At 34.7% G+C, this 19007-nt stretch overlaps 1 protein-coding gene across 8 annotated transcripts in view; it reads left to right on the top strand.

Moving 5' to 3' along the window:
- LHX9 (LIM homeobox 9) overlaps positions 1-11277 on the top strand; it is a 76155-nt gene extending 64878 nt beyond the window's left edge. For 4 of the 8 annotated variants that reach the window (XM_077452747.1, XM_077452744.1, XM_077452745.1 and 1 more), the window contains exons 5-6: positions 1237-1433; positions 3288-9068. In XM_077452747.1, the coding sequence (XP_077308873.1) occupies positions 1237-1433; positions 3288-3545 (455 nt within the window). In that variant the 3' untranslated portion in view covers positions 3546-9068. Of the gene's footprint in view, positions 1-1236; positions 1434-2468; positions 3267-3287; positions 9069-9116; positions 9141-10133 lie in introns of those variants that run through there. The other 4 variants (XM_077452751.1, XM_077452750.1, XM_077452752.1 and 1 more) reach the window with 3 other exon arrangements.
- The last annotated feature ends 7730 nt before the right edge of the window (positions 11278-19007 follow it).

The following is a 19007-nucleotide window of genomic DNA, read 5'->3' as shown; positions in this document are numbered from 1 at the left end:
TTTCTAAATAATTGGCCCACTTTTCATTTCAATAGAATCTTGCTTTAAAAACAAATAATCAAACTAGTGTAAAGATGGTCACATCAGTAATTTCCCTGATGTGAGTTTTCATCTACCGATCCACCAAATATTTACTACCACAATTTTTTTATTTGAATTTCTTTTTTATGTCTGAAAGAAAATAAAAAGGACAATGGCCTTTCCTTAATGACAATAGTTTAAGGGCTTACGTAGTTTTGATCAGAACACCTGATTGGGACACATGACTCTTTTCAAGTTGTCATTATGATTCACAGATATGTTCACAGATTTTTTTTGTTAGCAAAACCTTTATTGATATTTTACTGCAGGCTTTTTATTGCCAGTGACATAGTTTAACATGTGTTCTTCAAAGATATATAAATCCTTGTGTGTACTCATTAAATAATACAATAATACTGTCCTTAATAATTTAATTATTGATTTATTATAATTTTAACATTATATTGTTAGTTAGATAATGATCAGGTTCACCCAGATAATTCCTTAGGTTTTTCAGACTTTTTCTCACAACCATGTATGAGCCATGTTGTCAATGGGTATTGTAGTATAATAATATCATAACAGTATTTGTTTAAAGGAGCAAAGGTGCAGTAGTGGTGGAGAAAAGAGGTATTTTTCTAAAGAGCAACTGGTCTTCTAAACATATATACTAAGCCTCTGAATGTTAGATTAAGGCAGGCTAAATGCTGTTGCAATAACCATTTAGGTGGAAACAGTGGAATTAATTTACTAAAGGAAAAGGGACTTACCAAAGTAAATGATCACTGAGCTTAATAATTAAGAAAGAGCTGGATTTTTTTTTTTTTGGAAAAAAAATAAAAAGCTGTGTTTACTTCCCTCAACCAATCATGCTAATGAGAATACTGTTTTTTTTTTAACTTCCCTTGTATGTGATTGGTTATTCAGAGTAAACACATATCCTAGTCCTTTTAGTAAATCAATCCCAGTGAGGACATCAAACGTCTGGCGCCAAATAGGTCAATAAAAAAAGCAATACTGTGCTATACTGGACCCATTTATTAGAGGGTCTTTTTTACCCTATAATACCCCCAAAGTCATTATATTGGACATCGTATTAAATGAACACATTAATAATGATTTTTTTTCCCAAAACTAATAAAAGATAACATAAAAGCTCAAACTATTTTTTTTTTTTTTATTGAAAACACAATTTGCAAATGTTACCTTTTACAGGATGCAATGAAAATGATACAGATTTGGACAGAGACCAGTCATACCCTCCATCTCAAAAGACAAAACGTATGCGTACCTCTTTTAAACATCACCAGCTCCGCACCATGAAGTCATACTTTGCCATAAACCACAATCCAGATGCAAAGGATCTGAAGCAACTGGCTCAGAAAACAGGATTAACCAAAAGGGTCCTACAGGTGAGGAACTGTTTTGTGCTTTTGAAAATGCCAGAGATATAAACCCTATGTTTTATTCAGAACACATTATAGGATTTATATCTTTTTTTAAATCTTGACATTTCCCAACTGAATGGGTCTGGACTAATATTCGTCTGTTGACTACTTCAGCAAGGAAAATTCACTAGCTATAACATTTACAGCTGTAGATAATAGGAACAGTCACAGTAACTATAATGTCAAGCAGATGTAGGAGGGTAATTTTGCTTTATGTTTTGAAAAGATGCATCATACATAACTGTTTACAAAACTACATAGATTCACAGCCCAACTGACCAAACTATGCCAAGTTCAATAGATTAGCAATGGCTATAAATCTAAACAACTTTGTACTTGGCAATGTACTAGGGGCAAGTGCAGAGTATTTAAAGTAGTATTGAACCCAAAAGCAACAATTTATTATATTGCAGTTTACCATTTTTTATGTGATTGCTGCATTTATTTCCATTTTTAGGCTTCCTTTCTTCTATTTTCATCTGGTAATCCAGTCAGACTGTTGCTTTTCACAGTACAAACTCTCCAGCAGAATGTATCAGTTACATGGATGAGACAAACACTTAACACTGGCAGGAGTGAATAAAATGATCAGCTTTTATTTATTTTTTCATATATTTATTCATGCAAATTATTTTTCCTAAAAGAAATAAAACAGTTTATTTAACTGGTTATAAAAACTGGAATTTGGCTTCAATTTTTTAGTAGTTCAAAATCTGCTTCATTAGGGCAGAAGGAAAGTCCATAAGCTGCACATCAAAGCAGACCCATGTGAAGGAATGAATGGTATGAATGGCAGCCTCAGCCCAGGCTCTAACCAGACCACGCCCCCAACGTGTTTCGCTCCACCTCTCAGAGCTTAATCATGGGGATGGGAGACAAAATCTAAATCCAACTCTGCTAATACATTTAACACTACCCTGCCCTCCCCCAGACTGACAATACTGCTGTCTGCTGTGCCTCCTGTATTCATTCCTCCAGAGTTGTGTCTCACTGATACAGGAAGTGTGTTACTGGCCAGATGAACAGGTGAAAACAGAGGGGGAAAAGTCAAAGAAAAGAAAACTGATGCAGCCATCACATCTAATGATTGGTAAGCTGCAATATGATACAATTTTGGTTTTGGGTTTAATACCGCTTTAAACACTACAGTGAAATATTTTGTTATTTTATTAAACACGACATTTACTTTCAATTACAGTTCAGTCTAGCCATAGTCGTACACTTGGGAAAATGTCTTACAAATGTAAAAATCTTTCACTAGTATGAAACATTCTTTAATATTTTCTCAAATGCCAGTTCTATTGACAAAACAGCTTCAATCACTGAGTACAGGTGATAAAAAAGCATTTACATCAAGCTATGTCGCACTGCAGTGTTTTAATGCATTATATCGCCCTTTAACTTTATAGCTGTCTCACCTGATTTAAAGGCAAATTGCCCGTGAGACTATATTATTTATTAACTACATTTTTTTATGTGATAGCTTCACCCTTTAAAGGCTAGCTAATAGTCTATCAGAAAGCACTATCACTCATTTTTAGTTAGTTTCATATACATCTTAGAAAGGTAGCCCATCACAAAATATAAGGAAATGTAGTTATACCCTAAAGGGTACAAAATTGTCTAGATTTTATAGTTTTAAGAGTAACAACAGGATATGTTAACTGTATGAGTGTGATTATTAGATGCAGTAGTTATTCCTGATTTTTTTGTAAAGTAAAAGTCTTTGAATAAGTAGGTAAAAAAAAAACACCCAGTAAAAAATCTGGGAAAGAAAGAAATAATCGGTAAAAGGAATGCCCTGGCATTGGTTTGCAGGTTTGGTTTCAAAACGCACGGGCGAAATTCAGAAGGAATCTTTTACGACAGGAGAATGGGGGAGGCGATAAGGTTGAAGGTCCCTCTCTCAGCGCTCCAGCATCAACGGACAGTGCTGCACTAACGCCAACCGGTGCTGCATCCACATTATCAGACCTCACCAGCCCTTCCCTCAATGTGGGGGCCTCTGTAACTCCAAACATGGACAGTCATGAGTCTGGAAGCCCTTCTCAAACAACCCTAACCAATCTTTTTTAACAATTATGACTCTTTCTTGCTGTCTTTTCCCCCCTTGCAATACTGTGCATTTTTATCCCCTTTTTAAGATATACCTACAGCATATTTTAGAAGAAGATGGATGAACACGACAGCCACCAAGAAAATGAGTTATACATTTAAAGCCTATGCTCTGTGCTATCCTTTGTTGCCTATAAATTTCTTAATCAACATCTGTTCACATGGACGGATATTGTATAGGGAGGAGGAAAGAAATGTGCAGACAAAATGCAAACCCATATTTATTGGTATGCTTAGTTGTTCATTGTTATAATATATTCCATTCTTTACTCAGTGCTGGAAAGGGGTGCAGGGATGTTTTCCTACTCTGCAAAAAAAAAAAAAACACAAGCTCCAACCCTTATCTGCTGAATTAAAATTTTTTGATTCTCACTGTGATTTTTAAAGGCATATCCCCAATAATTATATTACTCTGATTGCCCCTGTATTGCCGCCACCATCACTGATTTTATTTAATAGCTTGAAGCAGTCTAATTAAGAAAAAAAAAACTAAATATATCTTGTTTTCAGTGACTCAAGATATAGTATTAACCTTGACTGATGCCATTAGAGTATACTGCCTCCAGTAAAGATATATGCCTTTTCCCTCTTTCTCCTCTCTGTAACTCTTAGACCTGCCTAATTATGATTCCAGTATCCACACATGTGCAGAGTAGCCATATTCTTCATATGCTCTTGTGCCCTATTGGCATGGGCAGACTGATAAGTTAGGAAATACAATTTGTTACAGGTGTTCATTTTATTTTTCAGTGAAAACCAATAAAACTGAGGTAAGATTCAAATGTATACATCCTTGTAAGTGCCTCTAAGAATTTATATGTTACTTATTTCCATAACCTTGAAAAATATACTTGAAAAAACAAAAGAAAATATTTTTTTCTTTAGTTTTCATTTAACAAAGCTACACATTTTGGTTGAGATTTGAAAAAAAAAAATATTCTGAAAGCATCAAACTTTCATCTCAGTTATGGGTGAATGATGATGGGATGAATAACCCACTGGCAGCTTTTATGTTTTGAAGATTCTAGTAAGAGCATTACAACAACCTATATCTCAACTGCTCCACCACAATCTGGCCACAGCCTAAATCAAATTAAATTATTTGTACCATAAAACAACATTTCCAACAGAGAATAAGAGCTGTTGCCTGTCAATAAACAGTGGGTTGATTTAATATGGATCTTTAAATAAAAAATCTAAATGTACAAAAAGACAGACTTTTTACTGTTGAAGAAACATACTATGTCACTTCTGCAATAAAGGAAAGAGTTTGGTGCCAGAGAAGGAGCTCGTGGACATGGTGTCACTGAAGGGGAAGTGAGTATAGTCCAGCTTTAATATAGGAGTATAGGATGTTTGATTAGCAAAGTGAATTTTCACTTAGCTTAGTGAATGAGGTGAAGCTGTGCTGAATTGGCATCCAATCATGTGCAAGCAAAACATTTTTAAAAAAAAATTCCCTGCATGAGACTGGCTTTTGTTTGCAAAGTGAATTTTCACCAAACTCACTAAGCTAAATGTAAATTCCCTTTCAAAGTGAACATACACTTTTCAACGTAAACATGCCCTACTCCTATAGTAAATAAACCCAGTGTTTGACAGCTCTAAATGGTGAGCAGACCTAGGAACTTAAGGTAAGAGATTGTCTTGAGTACCCAATACATATAATGGCCTAGTGGGTAATTCAACCTATTGACACCTACCTAAATTAGAAATAGTTTTTATTAGACTTTAAGTTAAGTTAAGTTAGTCTCACAGTCTTTTTTAAGTCTATGCTAGATTTTAGGCATCTAAAATAATTAAGCCCCACATAATTGTTAATTCCCTGCTTGGAAGCCAATTTCAATATTTAAATATTATTATTTGGAAAATGGAAGGGTGAACAGATCAGTGTAATTTGTTAAACAAATTTCAAACAACAATCCACATAGCCTAAGATAAAACCTCTTTTTACTGTTTAAAATGAATGCATAGGCGCTGACGGTACGCAAATATGTGGCTTCTTGGAGGGTGTCTTGACGCCAAGTGGCCACATATTTATGTACCAATTTGCAAACACAGCTGTGCCAACACAGTTAATGACAGCTAACAGAAAGCTTCTGATCGTTTCTTGTGATCGGAAAGCTTCAGTGTGACAGCCAATCATATCATATAATCATAAACTCCGCCCCGCCCCCAGCATCTAAACCCTCTTAAAGGGTTGGGAGGCGCCGGTGCAAAGGGGTTAAGGAACATCAGATGTGGGTAACACGTGGACCCTAAGCACTTACTGTAAATACATAGAAACTGTGTATTACATATAACCAAACAGTCACATGTAAAGATCTGGATAGTTCCAGAATGTAATGGAAAGACCACTAAATGCTAAATAGTGTTGTCCCACCATTGTCTATGGAAAAACACAATAAGATAAACTCGTTATCTATAAAATAATTGACACATAAAGTGAACAAAACATAGAACAAGAACTCATATACCATAGTTATTGTAGAACCCCTTAATTTGATTCCATATTGCAGTGCAATTTCTAGACTCATGTCTGTATTCACGTCACCTGTGCACATAGTCTTAACCAGTACTGTGAACTAGATTTTTTGTAAGACCAAATAAAATTACAAAAGAAAAAAGATAGTTGAAACCTGAATCCATTTTTACTGAATTTCAGTGGTTCACAATGAAATGGTGGAAATTACTAATTTGGGCAATAACAAGATATATGTGTATTCTATTAACTGTTGAAATACATTTAGTGGACTTTTCATTGCAGTGTATGTAAAAACTGAGATGCCCTATCTGATGCTTTTTTGTCATGCATTCATTGTAGACCTCTTGCTTACCTTTTCCCCCCCTTTTCCTGTGGTTAGCTTTCATTAAGACTACCACATCTACTATTCCAAATACAAATCAATTTACCAACATTGGAATAGTAACAAAATGATGTAAAAAAAAAAAGTAAGATTTTTAAGAACATTTTTCTTTTCTTTTTTTTAATTGCTGCTTGTCAAATGTTATTTGTTAGTTTCTCCAAAGTAGTGCCATGTGTATATATTCTTTACCTTTGCATATTTAAGTTATCCTATTTTTGAGATGCTAGGGACTTTTCTGAATATCTGAAAATAACTACGACAGTAATATTTTATTAAAATGCATATTTAATTGTAAGAAACAATCATGATTGTATATGTCAAGAATACTGCTTTCAGATCATGTTCGCTATTTTTTTCAGGTTAAATGGAAATAAGCAAAATATGATTCGTAGGAAAAATGTTTTGTGAAACATAAACTTTGTTTTCCATTACTTTACTTTGAATTTGATGATCAGATTGTACCATTAAAACATCAAGTATTTCTAATATATACTATTTTTGTTACTTTTGTATAAAATATGTCGTGCAAATGGACACAAATTAATGTTTGTATGCTGGATTTAAAGTTGTCAAAAAATGTATCTCTCTTGTTGTTTTTATTGTATCTTGTGAAGGCATTGCAAGCTGCTTTAAATGCACCACATTAACAGTCATTTTGCATTGATGTATTTTAATAGATTATTATCAACTGCATTTTCAATTGATGACATTTTAGGTTTGAAACATAAGAACCTTTTTCTACATTTAAAACATTATATTTTATTTAAGCAAAAATAAAAACTGAAATAGTAATACATTTCCACTATCTTCCTCTAAAAATTTTCAATAAATATATATGTACAGGTTGAAACTGACAATCTTGAGCATAGTATTCTCATTTTCCTTTTGGAGATGGTGCTATTAAAAAAACAAAACAAAAAAAACAGAATTAATCATGCAGGATACAATAATAATTACACAGAGATTTAAGCTTCAAGGTATATTAAATTAAGATGGTATCCTTATAAATAAAAAGTAAAAAAATGAAAGTAAGATGGTATCCATAGGCTTAATGATTGCATTGCCACTATCAACCATTTTGAATTGAAGGCAAATGGCTTTAGCATTGGTGAATGTCATTTTTTTATTCATTAAATGATTGTGTACCATTTTCTCTGTCCATGTTTTTGTTGACATAAATAAACTTTTGCACATTAGATTATGTTAAGGGTTTGATAGAAAAAAGCCTATGAAGTAACATGCTGCACTATTAAGCAATGCCCATTGTGAAACGCAAACAAATTTCAATCTTTGCTGGAACGTCATAGTTAATGTTGGACAAGAGGATGAACACTGTTGCAACAACAGTTATTACTGTGAGGTGGCCATTTTAAATTTGTAATGTGCTAGCCGGACATACATTATCGCGGACTGTTATTTTTTAAGTCTATTGTTAATGTGAAAATCTGTACAGGATTAGGGAGAATGTGTCTGTACTCAAGAATGTGAATTCCAAAAATGCTGAGACTTAACAGAAATCTCTTTATTATTCTATTAAAAAATAACATTTCCATGTTAAAAGCATGATCTCTGAATTATAGCTACTCAGGATAGAAATTGGTTATATTATTTACAGACAACATTTCCCAAGAATTGTATATTTATCTAAGTTTCAAAATTATTTTCTAACATTAGATTGGATTGGATTTGTGCATGGAGGAAAACATATCCAGATATTCATATGAAATGGCTTAAAATGCAAAAATGCAAATTTCATTGCTCAGGGCTTTTACAACAGTACCATCACTGAAAGCTGACAACAATTTTCTAATAACTTTTTTGTTTTGAAAATAAAGATGGGGAAAGACAGTGATGAAGATGTGAACTATCTTTAATTGAGGAGCAAATTGCAATTAGTATCTTAAAAAAAATAAGTTAAGTAGTAAAAATAGTTCTTTTTCATATGTAATTCCATTTAGTTAGGAGTCAAAAAATGGGCAACCAGTTTGGCAGAGAAAGAAATGTAAACTATACCCAATAGCAAGTAGGCCTAAAGTTAAAATTTTATCTCATTGAGATATGTCCTCTACACAATAAAGAACATTACAAATCAAAGATGGCTGCTTCCATTGGTTAAATTATGTACATAAAAATTTCTTTCTTTTTTAGGATATGTATTCACCCCAGTCTGTTTTCCTGCCTTTATAAAGACAAATTAAACCCCTTTAATGGGGTTAAATCTCAGTTTTTCAAGTGCCTTATTGTACTTTCAAGTACTTTGTGAAAATCAGGATGAATTTGTGTTGTTTGTTAAATTAACTGTTTCAGTTCCTTTTTGACAATTCAATAGTTTTGTACGGTTAATATAATTTCTGAATAAAAATATTACAGTCAAGGTTTTGATTTGTTTGAAATGAAGGTTGACATCAAAAACAACTAGTGAGTCTGATAAAAAGAATTACTCAACGTATATCTACATCTTCGTGTTTCAGTACAGTATGTGGTAGAGAAAAGATGTCCAAGTTTATTTTTTGTTTATTGAGAAATGCATTGTATAGAACAGTTCCCTTTGAGTATTTATGGACCAAACCTTTGTGAAAACCAATTAAATTTATGTGAATAAACTATTTTACATTTAGTGGACTTTTATTTATATTTTGTTTTGCACTTTGGTCTTTGCTTTCAGAACGTATCCTAAAACAGCCTAAAGGTAATTTGAATTGCTAACAGCTTTTATTTTTTCACTGTTTATTTTTATGTGATAAAGAAGACACCTTAATTATTATTAAATAAGGACAGCATGTTCAGTGCTTGAAATAAAAAAAAAAGTTAGGGGCAATGTGTATCACATAATTATACCATGCCTTCATTTGATGCCAGAAATAGTACCTTATTTTTTTTGTAAGAAATTACATTTGTGTGACAGAATAAAAAAATGTTGAATTACTATGCTGGGGAACTTGAGGTATTTTTTTACCACATAGGGAAATGTTTTATGAAGAAACAGAGATAGTTAAGAAAAAGGTATAGTATAAAAGAATTAGCCTGTTTCATTTTTTTGACAAAGTTATTAATATATTCCATAACTGCATACAGAAAATGGCATCATATTGATACATTTCACCCCATGGGCAGAATATGCACTACCTACTTTCTGCTGGTGTTTTTTGGTGAACTAACCCTGAAAAAAATATAAATGGTTTAACCTGAATGTTATTTTGATAAATGTTAAACATCAAAATGATTTTGAAAATAAATATAAATATAAAATTTGCCTTCTGGATGCTGCCATACATTTAGTGAAAATCCAATCCTTAAACATGAATACCTTCCATGTGTAAAAGAGGGGGCATTTACATGTCTAAATGAATGCACATTCCAATACTGGGAATAAGACAGATGGATAGCTTTCTAATAAACAGCATTTCTGTTTAATACATATTTTACAGTACCTTTCACTTTTGGTAGCTTTCAGTTGGCAAAAGCAAAGATGGCAAAGACTTTACAGTTAATATAATACCTATTACCACTTTACATGAATGGGTGGAGTTTTTAAACAAGTTGCATTTTTTCTTGGGTTTAGTTCCACCTCAAACAGCAGAAAGGTGAGTTTATGAAGACCAATAATCAAATAATAAATGCTTACCCCATTAGTGCCAGGTTGCTCTGTAGTTTAATACATTTTTGCTATGATTTTTTTCAGGGAGAACAATGTTCGGGGTTTAACAGCCATACAACCCGGCGTTTGAAAATTCCCTAAAGTATTTAAAGAAGGGGAAAGTTTGATCGGAAAGCCTACTGCAGTGAAGACAAAGACAAAATTAGCCAAAAATTAAATCAATATATATAGAACATTTATGTAATTTTTTTGAATGTTGAGAATTGTTTTTCTACCATATGTATAATTGGCTGATAAGATTTATATTGTTGTGCCCTACTATACATAGGAAAGGCATAATACTTATTATTCTATCAGTTTCATTTTCAATATTTTTAGGTTTATCTATAAAACCATAAAATGTATATATGCACAATGGAGCAACCTGGCATTAATGAATTGTATACAGTTTTGAATGCATTTTATGATTTGCCTGAGGTAAAGCACAATACTATCTTTAACATAAATGTTTTCTTAAAGTAAACTTTATACCATGCCTGCAAGACATATTCTTACAAAAAAATGTAAGTCATCTACAATATATCAGTCTCTTTCTGTTTCACAGTGGTTTATAAGGGTCAGTCCCATGTAGTACCATTATTCCACATCATATTGGCCTTATTCATATAATGTCTTATGTTTTCAAGCGGTAACCCATTGCAACCAATCAGGATTCATTCTGTGGAAGCCAGATCAGTATATGATGGATTCAGATTGGGTGTAAGGCAACATAATTGCAACCCAAGATTTCTTTATAAAATAAAAATATTGCAAGGTGTAGTATTAAATTAAATAAGGTAATAATGTGATAAAGGTTTAAAAACTGTCAGAATAGGTTTGTGTATTAATGTGTGTGTACCTATCTACATGTATGCACACACACACACACACACACACATTCATAAATATTGGGATTGGTTACTTGTTAGTTTTTAATAAACATATTTTACCTTAATTTTTACTATATGTTTAAGTGGAACCTTTGGGCTTCTTTTAATCTAGCCATTTTGATAAAAAATTGGTTTAAAAGGCCATTAAAACATGACTGTATACTACATGGGGCAGGTCTTTAAACAGGAAAATAAATATGCATGATGCTTTATTATCCTTGTCTGTTCATGTGAGAACCTTTCCTTGATGTTTGCTGTAAAATAAACATGTTTTTCATGAATAAATTGAATTAACATAACATTCTGAATTACATTCATTAGATATGGAATTTCTAGATTTATTATGAATATTTGCTCATTTAAACACATAAAAAATAATGTGCTTTTTTAATTCATCATAAGTATGTTATATTTAATTTGTACAGTAATAGCACTATAATAATTGGATAATGTGGTCATGCAGACCTAAGTGAAAAAGTAAAATGTAGCACAAATTCATTATAAACATAAAAGTTTCTTAATGTTGGTTAAATTAATTCTCACCAGGACTGGCTTTAGGTTACATGCTTAAGTGTAGTGGAATCGTTACTAAATTGAATATTAAAGTATATTATGACAACATAAAATGTGAACTAGAGGCCTAGGTTAAGACCACTCATTCCTATCCCTCTTATTTACCAAACTCTACACATGCATGATATCTAATCTTTGTTTAAAGCATGGAAGGGAAATGAAAGTGATAAACACTGATCAACTAACTCCAGCAGGAAACCTTGCAGGAATAACAGAATGGTATGACCTTTAACTATACTATGTGCTCAAAGCCAGACAATGTGGTGTATTTCTACCTGAACCAGAGGATGTAAGGCAGCAAGAGGTGTGCTTTGTTGTCAGGGCCTTACCATGTCACTAGAGTGTTACAATTTTGCCAAGAGGTATCATGGCCAAAAGATTTCATGTTGTTAGATGTATTAAATTTAGTTATGGAAATACCAGGCTAGCACAGGCTAGAGGGGTGTTACATTGCCAGTGGATTACCAGTCTTGGCAGAAACCTCAAACATGCCATATTATAAGAGAAGCATGCTTTTATAAGCAGCCAGAAACATGCCAGCGAGTTTTCACAAGTGACAGAGGTGTTATGTTTTCAGATGGGTCCCACATTACCATGGTGCCAAGACATAAAGCTTTTGGTAACAGAGGACAAAGGGTGCCAAATTGCCAGAAGAGTAGCAGTAATGTATTATCAGCAGATTCTGGGTGCCATGAAACCAGCAGGCAGAAAGCTAAATTGTATGTGGAATCTTATTTTGTAAGTAAAGGGCTAAGCTTTCAGAAGGTGCTAGTAGTGGTAATACAGGTCTGTATTCTAGCTACAGGTGTTTTATATATAGCAAAGATCTTTTTTATAATGTGTTTGCAATGCAATGCATAGCCTAGGAGTTTTTTATGGCTTATTAACAATAATAAATTCCTGCAGGTGCTCAAAGTCATGAGATTATCATTGGTTGGTCAGGCAATGGTTGCACACATATAAAATATTATATAATCTTTGCAAATACAAGTAAAAATGTCCTGCAGAAATCCATTCAAGCGGACTGCTTCTGTTTATCCAAAGTGAGACTGTAGCCTTACCAACCATTTCTTTGTTGCTGCTGTACATTACTGATAATCATTCAGTAGCTAAAATTACATTTTTTTTAACTCCTACAGCATACCACTACATAATACAACTAGTATTTTTAAATGTACTCTGCTGAAGTAAAGAACTGTATACAGAAAGTTTTAATATTGGGCAATAGAACATTTAATTACATTCTGAAATAAAAAAATTACAGTAAAACAATTGTTTAGCCCAAAATACAAAAAGTCTTCTAATGTTTGCTGTTAAATATCAAGCTATAATATCAAGAAGACCAATAAGAAACCTTTCTCTGTTGGTCAAGGTAAAATATATTACACTGATTTTGCAAAATAGAACTGACCACTTTTTTGACACCAAGAACCCAAACCTCTACTATGAATCACGCAAATGGTAATTCCCAGAAATAATTGGAATTCTTCCCAGGGGAAAATATTCTCACCTCTATCCATACAAGAAGACTACACAACTGGTATGGATAAGAACGTTACAGGTAATTGAAATGTGTCTAGTGGCATTTTGTAACTCGACCATAGATTTCATGATACTAAAGTAGCACAAATAAAAAATTACCACACGTACTGTACATTCTAGATGGTAATCAGCACTATGTTATGCAATTTATTGCATATATTGCAATATATATATTCTCAAAAGTGTTTTAAACTAAATAATACAATGTAGTAAATGATGAGATTTATTGGTGGAATGTGACATTCTGAAAAAGGGCCTTACTATAGTTCTAAGCTGTAACTGCCTTATAACACCTATGCACAAAGACAGGATATTAGGAGCTTTATAGGAGGTCAACTTCATCTTCAAACAGCATAATAACTATTGTATTACAACCTTATCCAGAAACAAAAAACTGCGCCAACCCTACAGTAAAAAATTTCAGAAAGTAATAACAAAATAAATAGGCATTGACCTTAAATGATTATAACAATGGAAAAACACCTTAAGTGCATAAAGAACACAGCAATGTGTAAAGTGAGAAAAACATAAATAAAAGTCCATTCAAGGGAAGTTCCTATGTGGATCCAAATAAGCGTTTGTGACACCACGGTGATTAGAAACGATCCAAAAAGCTCATAAAAGTGCCCGTCACCGTACAATGAATGTGCTTACCAGAAAATAAGCAATTTGGGCGTTTGTATATAATCGATGGGTCCCATCAAAAGATATCCTCCTTTTTAGTGGGTCAAATCTCCATCTCCCAATAATGCCCTCCAGGTATTAATATGCTTCGTGGAGCTCAGTAATTCCCGAAAAAGAAAGGGGCAACCAGTCTTCAGAAGACTGGTTGCCCCTTTCTTTTTCGGGAATTACTGAGCTCCACGAAGCATATTAATACCTGGAGGGCATTATTGGGAGATGGAGATTTGACCCACTAAAAAGGAGGATATCTTTTGATGGGACCCATCGATTATATACAAACGCCCAAATTGCTTATTTTCTGGTAAGCACATTCATTGTACGGTGACGGGCACTTTTATGAGCTTTTTGGATCGTTTCTAATCACCGTGGTGTCACAAACGCTTATTTGGATCCACATAGGAACTTCCCTTGAATGGACTTTTATTTATGTTTTTCTCACTTTACACATTGCTGTGTTCTTTATGCACTTAAGGTGTTTTTCCATTGTTATAATCATTTAAGGTCAATGCCTATTTATTTTGTTATTACTTTCTGACATTTTTTACTGTAGGGTTGGCGCAGTTTTTTGTTTCTGTATATTTGTTTGGTGTTGTATCACATCTATTGCTGCTGCCTGTTTCACATTTAGTATATTTGTTTTCGTTTTTTTCCTAGCGCGGAATAATTTTTTCCAATTACAACCTTATCGTCACAGGTAATTATAAAAGATAAAACACAATGTTTAAGCTTTTGAGTACACTGAATTTCCCTAAAGCTGGCCATACATGGAAAGAAATTCAACCAGTTCAGCAGGGACCAGCCAAATTTTGATAGCTGTATAGGCAGGGTTGTTGTACACAAGTCAATCTATTGATCTATTATGAGTTGGGTTTTTCCCGTACGATCAGTGCCGCCCGCTATAGCCAGCAACACGGACCATTGTATTCTGATGGCAGGGAAGTCTCCCTTCTATCAGAATACAATGCCACAGTAGGGAGGATGCCCCATCCACATCAAATGTGTGGATGGGAGAATCTAATAATATTTTTTGCTCAACCCACTGACTGAACAAAGAAAAAAGAGATCAGTGTATGGGCTGCCTAAGACCTTGTTCCAGTTAGATCCTCTGGCTAGGCTGAAGCTTACAAGGTCCTTCCACACCTGTTGCTTCCTCTCTTCACAACTGCACATGCTTGTTTGACATGATGCATATCAGGAAAACATTTTCATTAGCATCTTAAATTATTTGACCTTAATTAAACTGGTTTATTCTTCTGTGTAGATAGGAAAGTGTACCTAAGTACAATTTTTTTTTTTAGTTTTGGAAAGAATAGGGAAGGGTTACAGCTCCTGTCATGGTTTTGATGCTGTGTTTGTGTTGGGGATATTCATTTTTCCACTGGGGAAAAAAGTGATAAAATATCAAATGTTTTCTTCTTACTTCTTGTTGTGACTCTAGGACAGGAAGTGAAGGGAAATCTCCCCAGCAGGACACAGTCAGCAAAAAGAAAAAAAACATGGATTTAGAAACACTTCACGAAAATAAAGGATGCAGCAGAAAAAGTTGGATAAGATTAGACTGGAATTGCTGATGAGCAAACTAGATCAGTCAGATTGGCCTAAATCCAAAACATGTATGACTTAGGGGGTTTTACTTTAAAGTATTTACTTAAAGTTAAGTGCATCTATATCTAAAACTTTTTTTTTTTAGTTTTGAAAAGAATAGGGAAATATTAGAACCCGTGTCTGATTTTAGTGCTATCGGGGGCTTCATTAGAGAGTTCTCCCTTTTACTTTCTGTTCTGGGGACAACTTGGGACATTTTGCAATTATGAAAGACAACAAAAAGTTGACAGAGATTCTACCATTCCACTACCTAATTTAAAAACTGGGGACAACCTTTTTACCAGACAGGAAGTAAAGGAATCTCTCTAACTTAGCCACTGGCTGCATTAAAACCTGACAGGAGTTTTAATTCTTCCCCACACTGTCCAAAAGGAACAATGTATGGCATGCATGGTGAATAATGGGCAAACATCTTCTTCCCATTCACTGGTGCACTGTCACCTCCTTGATACGCTCACCTTCCAGGTGGTCCCAACCAGATAATGCCCTCTTTTTTAATGGTTCATACCAGATCATGTCCACTTTCTGGGTGGTTCTAACCTAGCTATGCAGCCAAGGTTGGTGGTATCTACTATACAACATAGTGTATACATTGTATCAGCATTCAAGCCTATGTATTGTACAACAGAGCATATCCAGCTCTCAGGATTGTACAGTGGTCAGTACTATCTAGGGTATAGAGTATGGTAGTCAATAATATGTAACACACAGAAAAGCATATGGAGCAAGTGATCAGGGCAATGAAACATACAAAATAGTACAGGAATAAAGGTTATGTAATGTACATAATAGCATATAAAGTATAGAAGTCACAAATGAAAAGTGTAGTGACCAGGACTATGTAGCCCACAACATAGCACATAGAGTCCAGGGGTCAGGACTGTGTGAAGTATACAGTGCAGCTGTCATGTACCTGGTAGAGGCTGAGTTGATTAAAGGGCTTCCCTTATACCTCCTATCCAATGACCCAGATGGAATTAGTTAAAGGATTTAGCAGGAGTAGTAGTGGCACAGGTGCCTGAGGTGGGTCCAGATACAATGGATAAAGACAGACTGCTGAGATACTCTGTCCAAGTCTTGAGCAGAAAGCTGGTAGACAGGTCAGAAACAGGAGCTGTGAGCTGAACAGGGAGTTCAGCAGGAGCAGTAGTCAGCAACAACTGGGAAGCAGAGGATCCAGCTCATAAAGCAGGATCATGGTCAGAATCCAGGCCAAGCCATAACCCTATGTATTGAACCATGGGGTAATATGTACACTGGTCACAGGCATGGATTTGACCTTCCTGACTTTGCTGCTCTCAGGGTTACAGTATGTAATATACAACATGGTGCATACTTTGCAGTGGTCAGAGTGCAAGGGTCAGGACTATATGCAGTGATCTTGAGTGTCTATGCTGTGCTGGAAGTCAGTGTGCTTTCTTATACTGGTGGTGAGCTCCCCCACTTAAACTGGTGGTCAGCATCCTCTTGCATTGGTGGTCAGTGCTCAGCATGCACTGTAACATTGGTGGTTAGTATTCCGCACGTACCCTTGCATTGGTGGCCAGTGCTTAGCATGCAGCCTTACATTTGTGGTAAATGTTCAATGTCCTCTTTTTACATTAGTGGATAGTGCTTAAAGTTATTTTATAATCATACAGTATATCCCTTGAAGGGATACATACAGTTTTTGCATTGCCACACCAAAGATACCGAAACCACTTTGAAATGGTAGCACTCTCAGCTCTCTCAGTAAGTCACAATCTGTTTATTTTACAATAATTAAATAACTCACATTTGTATTTATGTTGTTCTGGAGATCTCTACATCAGATTTCACTATGAGTTCAAAGAAAGACATTTCTGCAAATATTTATTGTGCATAACATAATTATTTCTGATTGTGATTACTTTTTGGTGAGCTGTAGAAATGTTTGCATATTAACGGATGGACAATGTGCATTTTCTGTTTTAATTTTGTAATTTAGTGCATTTTTAGAGTGGTTTAGAAGCAATTAATACTATATGTTTATTATCATATATATATAAATGCCATATATATATATATATATATATATATATATATATAAAACACAGTGTTGAGATTGCAGCTGTGGGGCTTATTTATGTTATAGTAAAGGAGAAAGGAGAAAAATTTGTCAAGGTAAATGCTGGTAAATAAGTTTGAATGTTCATGAATAAGGGGAACCTGTGCCTTCTTTAAATACACAATCAAACAAATAAGAAATATATACATATATACACAGGGCTGGCATCATAATAAGGCTTCTTTGGTAGCCATCTTAGAGTGCTAGGATGGGGGAGGAAAATCTAAGTTCCCAGCCCAGGGATACTGATAACGTGGAAGCACCGATCCTCCTTTACTGAGCCCAAGCCAGCAGAGGGGACCAGACAGCAGGGGAATCAGATGTAGACAGGAGAAGGGATGATTGGTGCAGCAAGAAGGGCAACTAAAGGAACTGATCCTCTGTTTGTCTACCCTTGCAGCAGCTGAAAGCCGGTTTCTCCTCCTCTCCCTCCTGTCAGCTTTCAGGTGCACCATACTCGAACCCATCGCTGCCTGGGCCCCTAGCTCTGCTGGCCTCCCTCCACTCCTGCCAGGTTCTGCTCTGCTTTTAGGATATGATTTATTCATCCACAGAGTACTAGAAGCTCCTAACTCAGAACTTCCCCTGAGGACAGAAAAACCTGGGAAATGTCATGTGACCTCTGAAGAGTAATGATTTAATAAGGTACTCAGATGATTTTTTATATTAAACTAGAGTGACATATTCTTTGTAAACAGGAGGGATGATGGCAATTAAACATTGTATATTGAGTATCACTTTAAATAAAAAAACAATTCAGCAGAAAGAAATCTGAATGGTAAAGATTGGGATTTAGTAATAAGCAAACTAGACCAGCCAGTCATGCTTAAATCAAGATTAGTTTATATGATTCAGGGGTCTCATACTGCATATGACTCAGGGGTCTCACATTGAAACATTTACTCAATTTCACTCATAGATTATAATGGACCAAGTATAGCTTTTATTAGTTCACCTTACTTACCAATGTTTACATTGCAAACTTGAATAGAACTTTTCAACATGAAGAATCTCAAGAGATTGCTGTAGTGGACGATAAAGCTGTGTTCACAGTAAAAAGAAAGGGAAAATATACTGTGTGAAACTGCAAACTTGCAGCCGGTACAGCTGTAGACAAAAAGCATCAATGTAAATGTATAGAAAGCGTGGAAGTGAACATTAGTGGGAAAAAAAGGTGATCCTATGCTCACTTTCAATACCAAATCATTTGTGAGAAAAAATAAACAGGATTTATGCTAGCATATTATTTGTTGACTAAAGTGAACACAGCTTTCTCTATAGAAAATCGTGCAGTGCTAATATTGCAAAAAACAATATAAATAAAAGTGTAATATTCAACATAAATAGGGATGGCCGAACGGTTCGCCCGGCAGTCGGTTCACGGCGAATTTCGGCTGTTCGCGGTCCGCTCGATCGGCAGACTATTGCCGCTGTTCGCCCGGCGGACTTCCGTGTTTACTGTGTAAAAGAACTTTGACCTATGATGACACATCCATCATGTGGTACAGGACAGCCAATTGAGACATTACAGCACATGGA

The sequence above is a fragment of the Lithobates pipiens genome, unplaced genomic scaffold (genome assembly GCF_037356315.1).
Source record: "Lithobates pipiens isolate NorthernLeopardFrog02 unplaced genomic scaffold, aLitPip1_a1.2 Scaffold_23, whole genome shotgun sequence".
Classification (NCBI taxonomy): Eukaryota; Metazoa; Chordata; class Amphibia; order Anura; family Ranidae; genus Lithobates; species Lithobates pipiens.
Note: the sequence above shows the minus strand (reverse complement) of the source record. Positions and strands in the feature narration are given on the sequence as shown.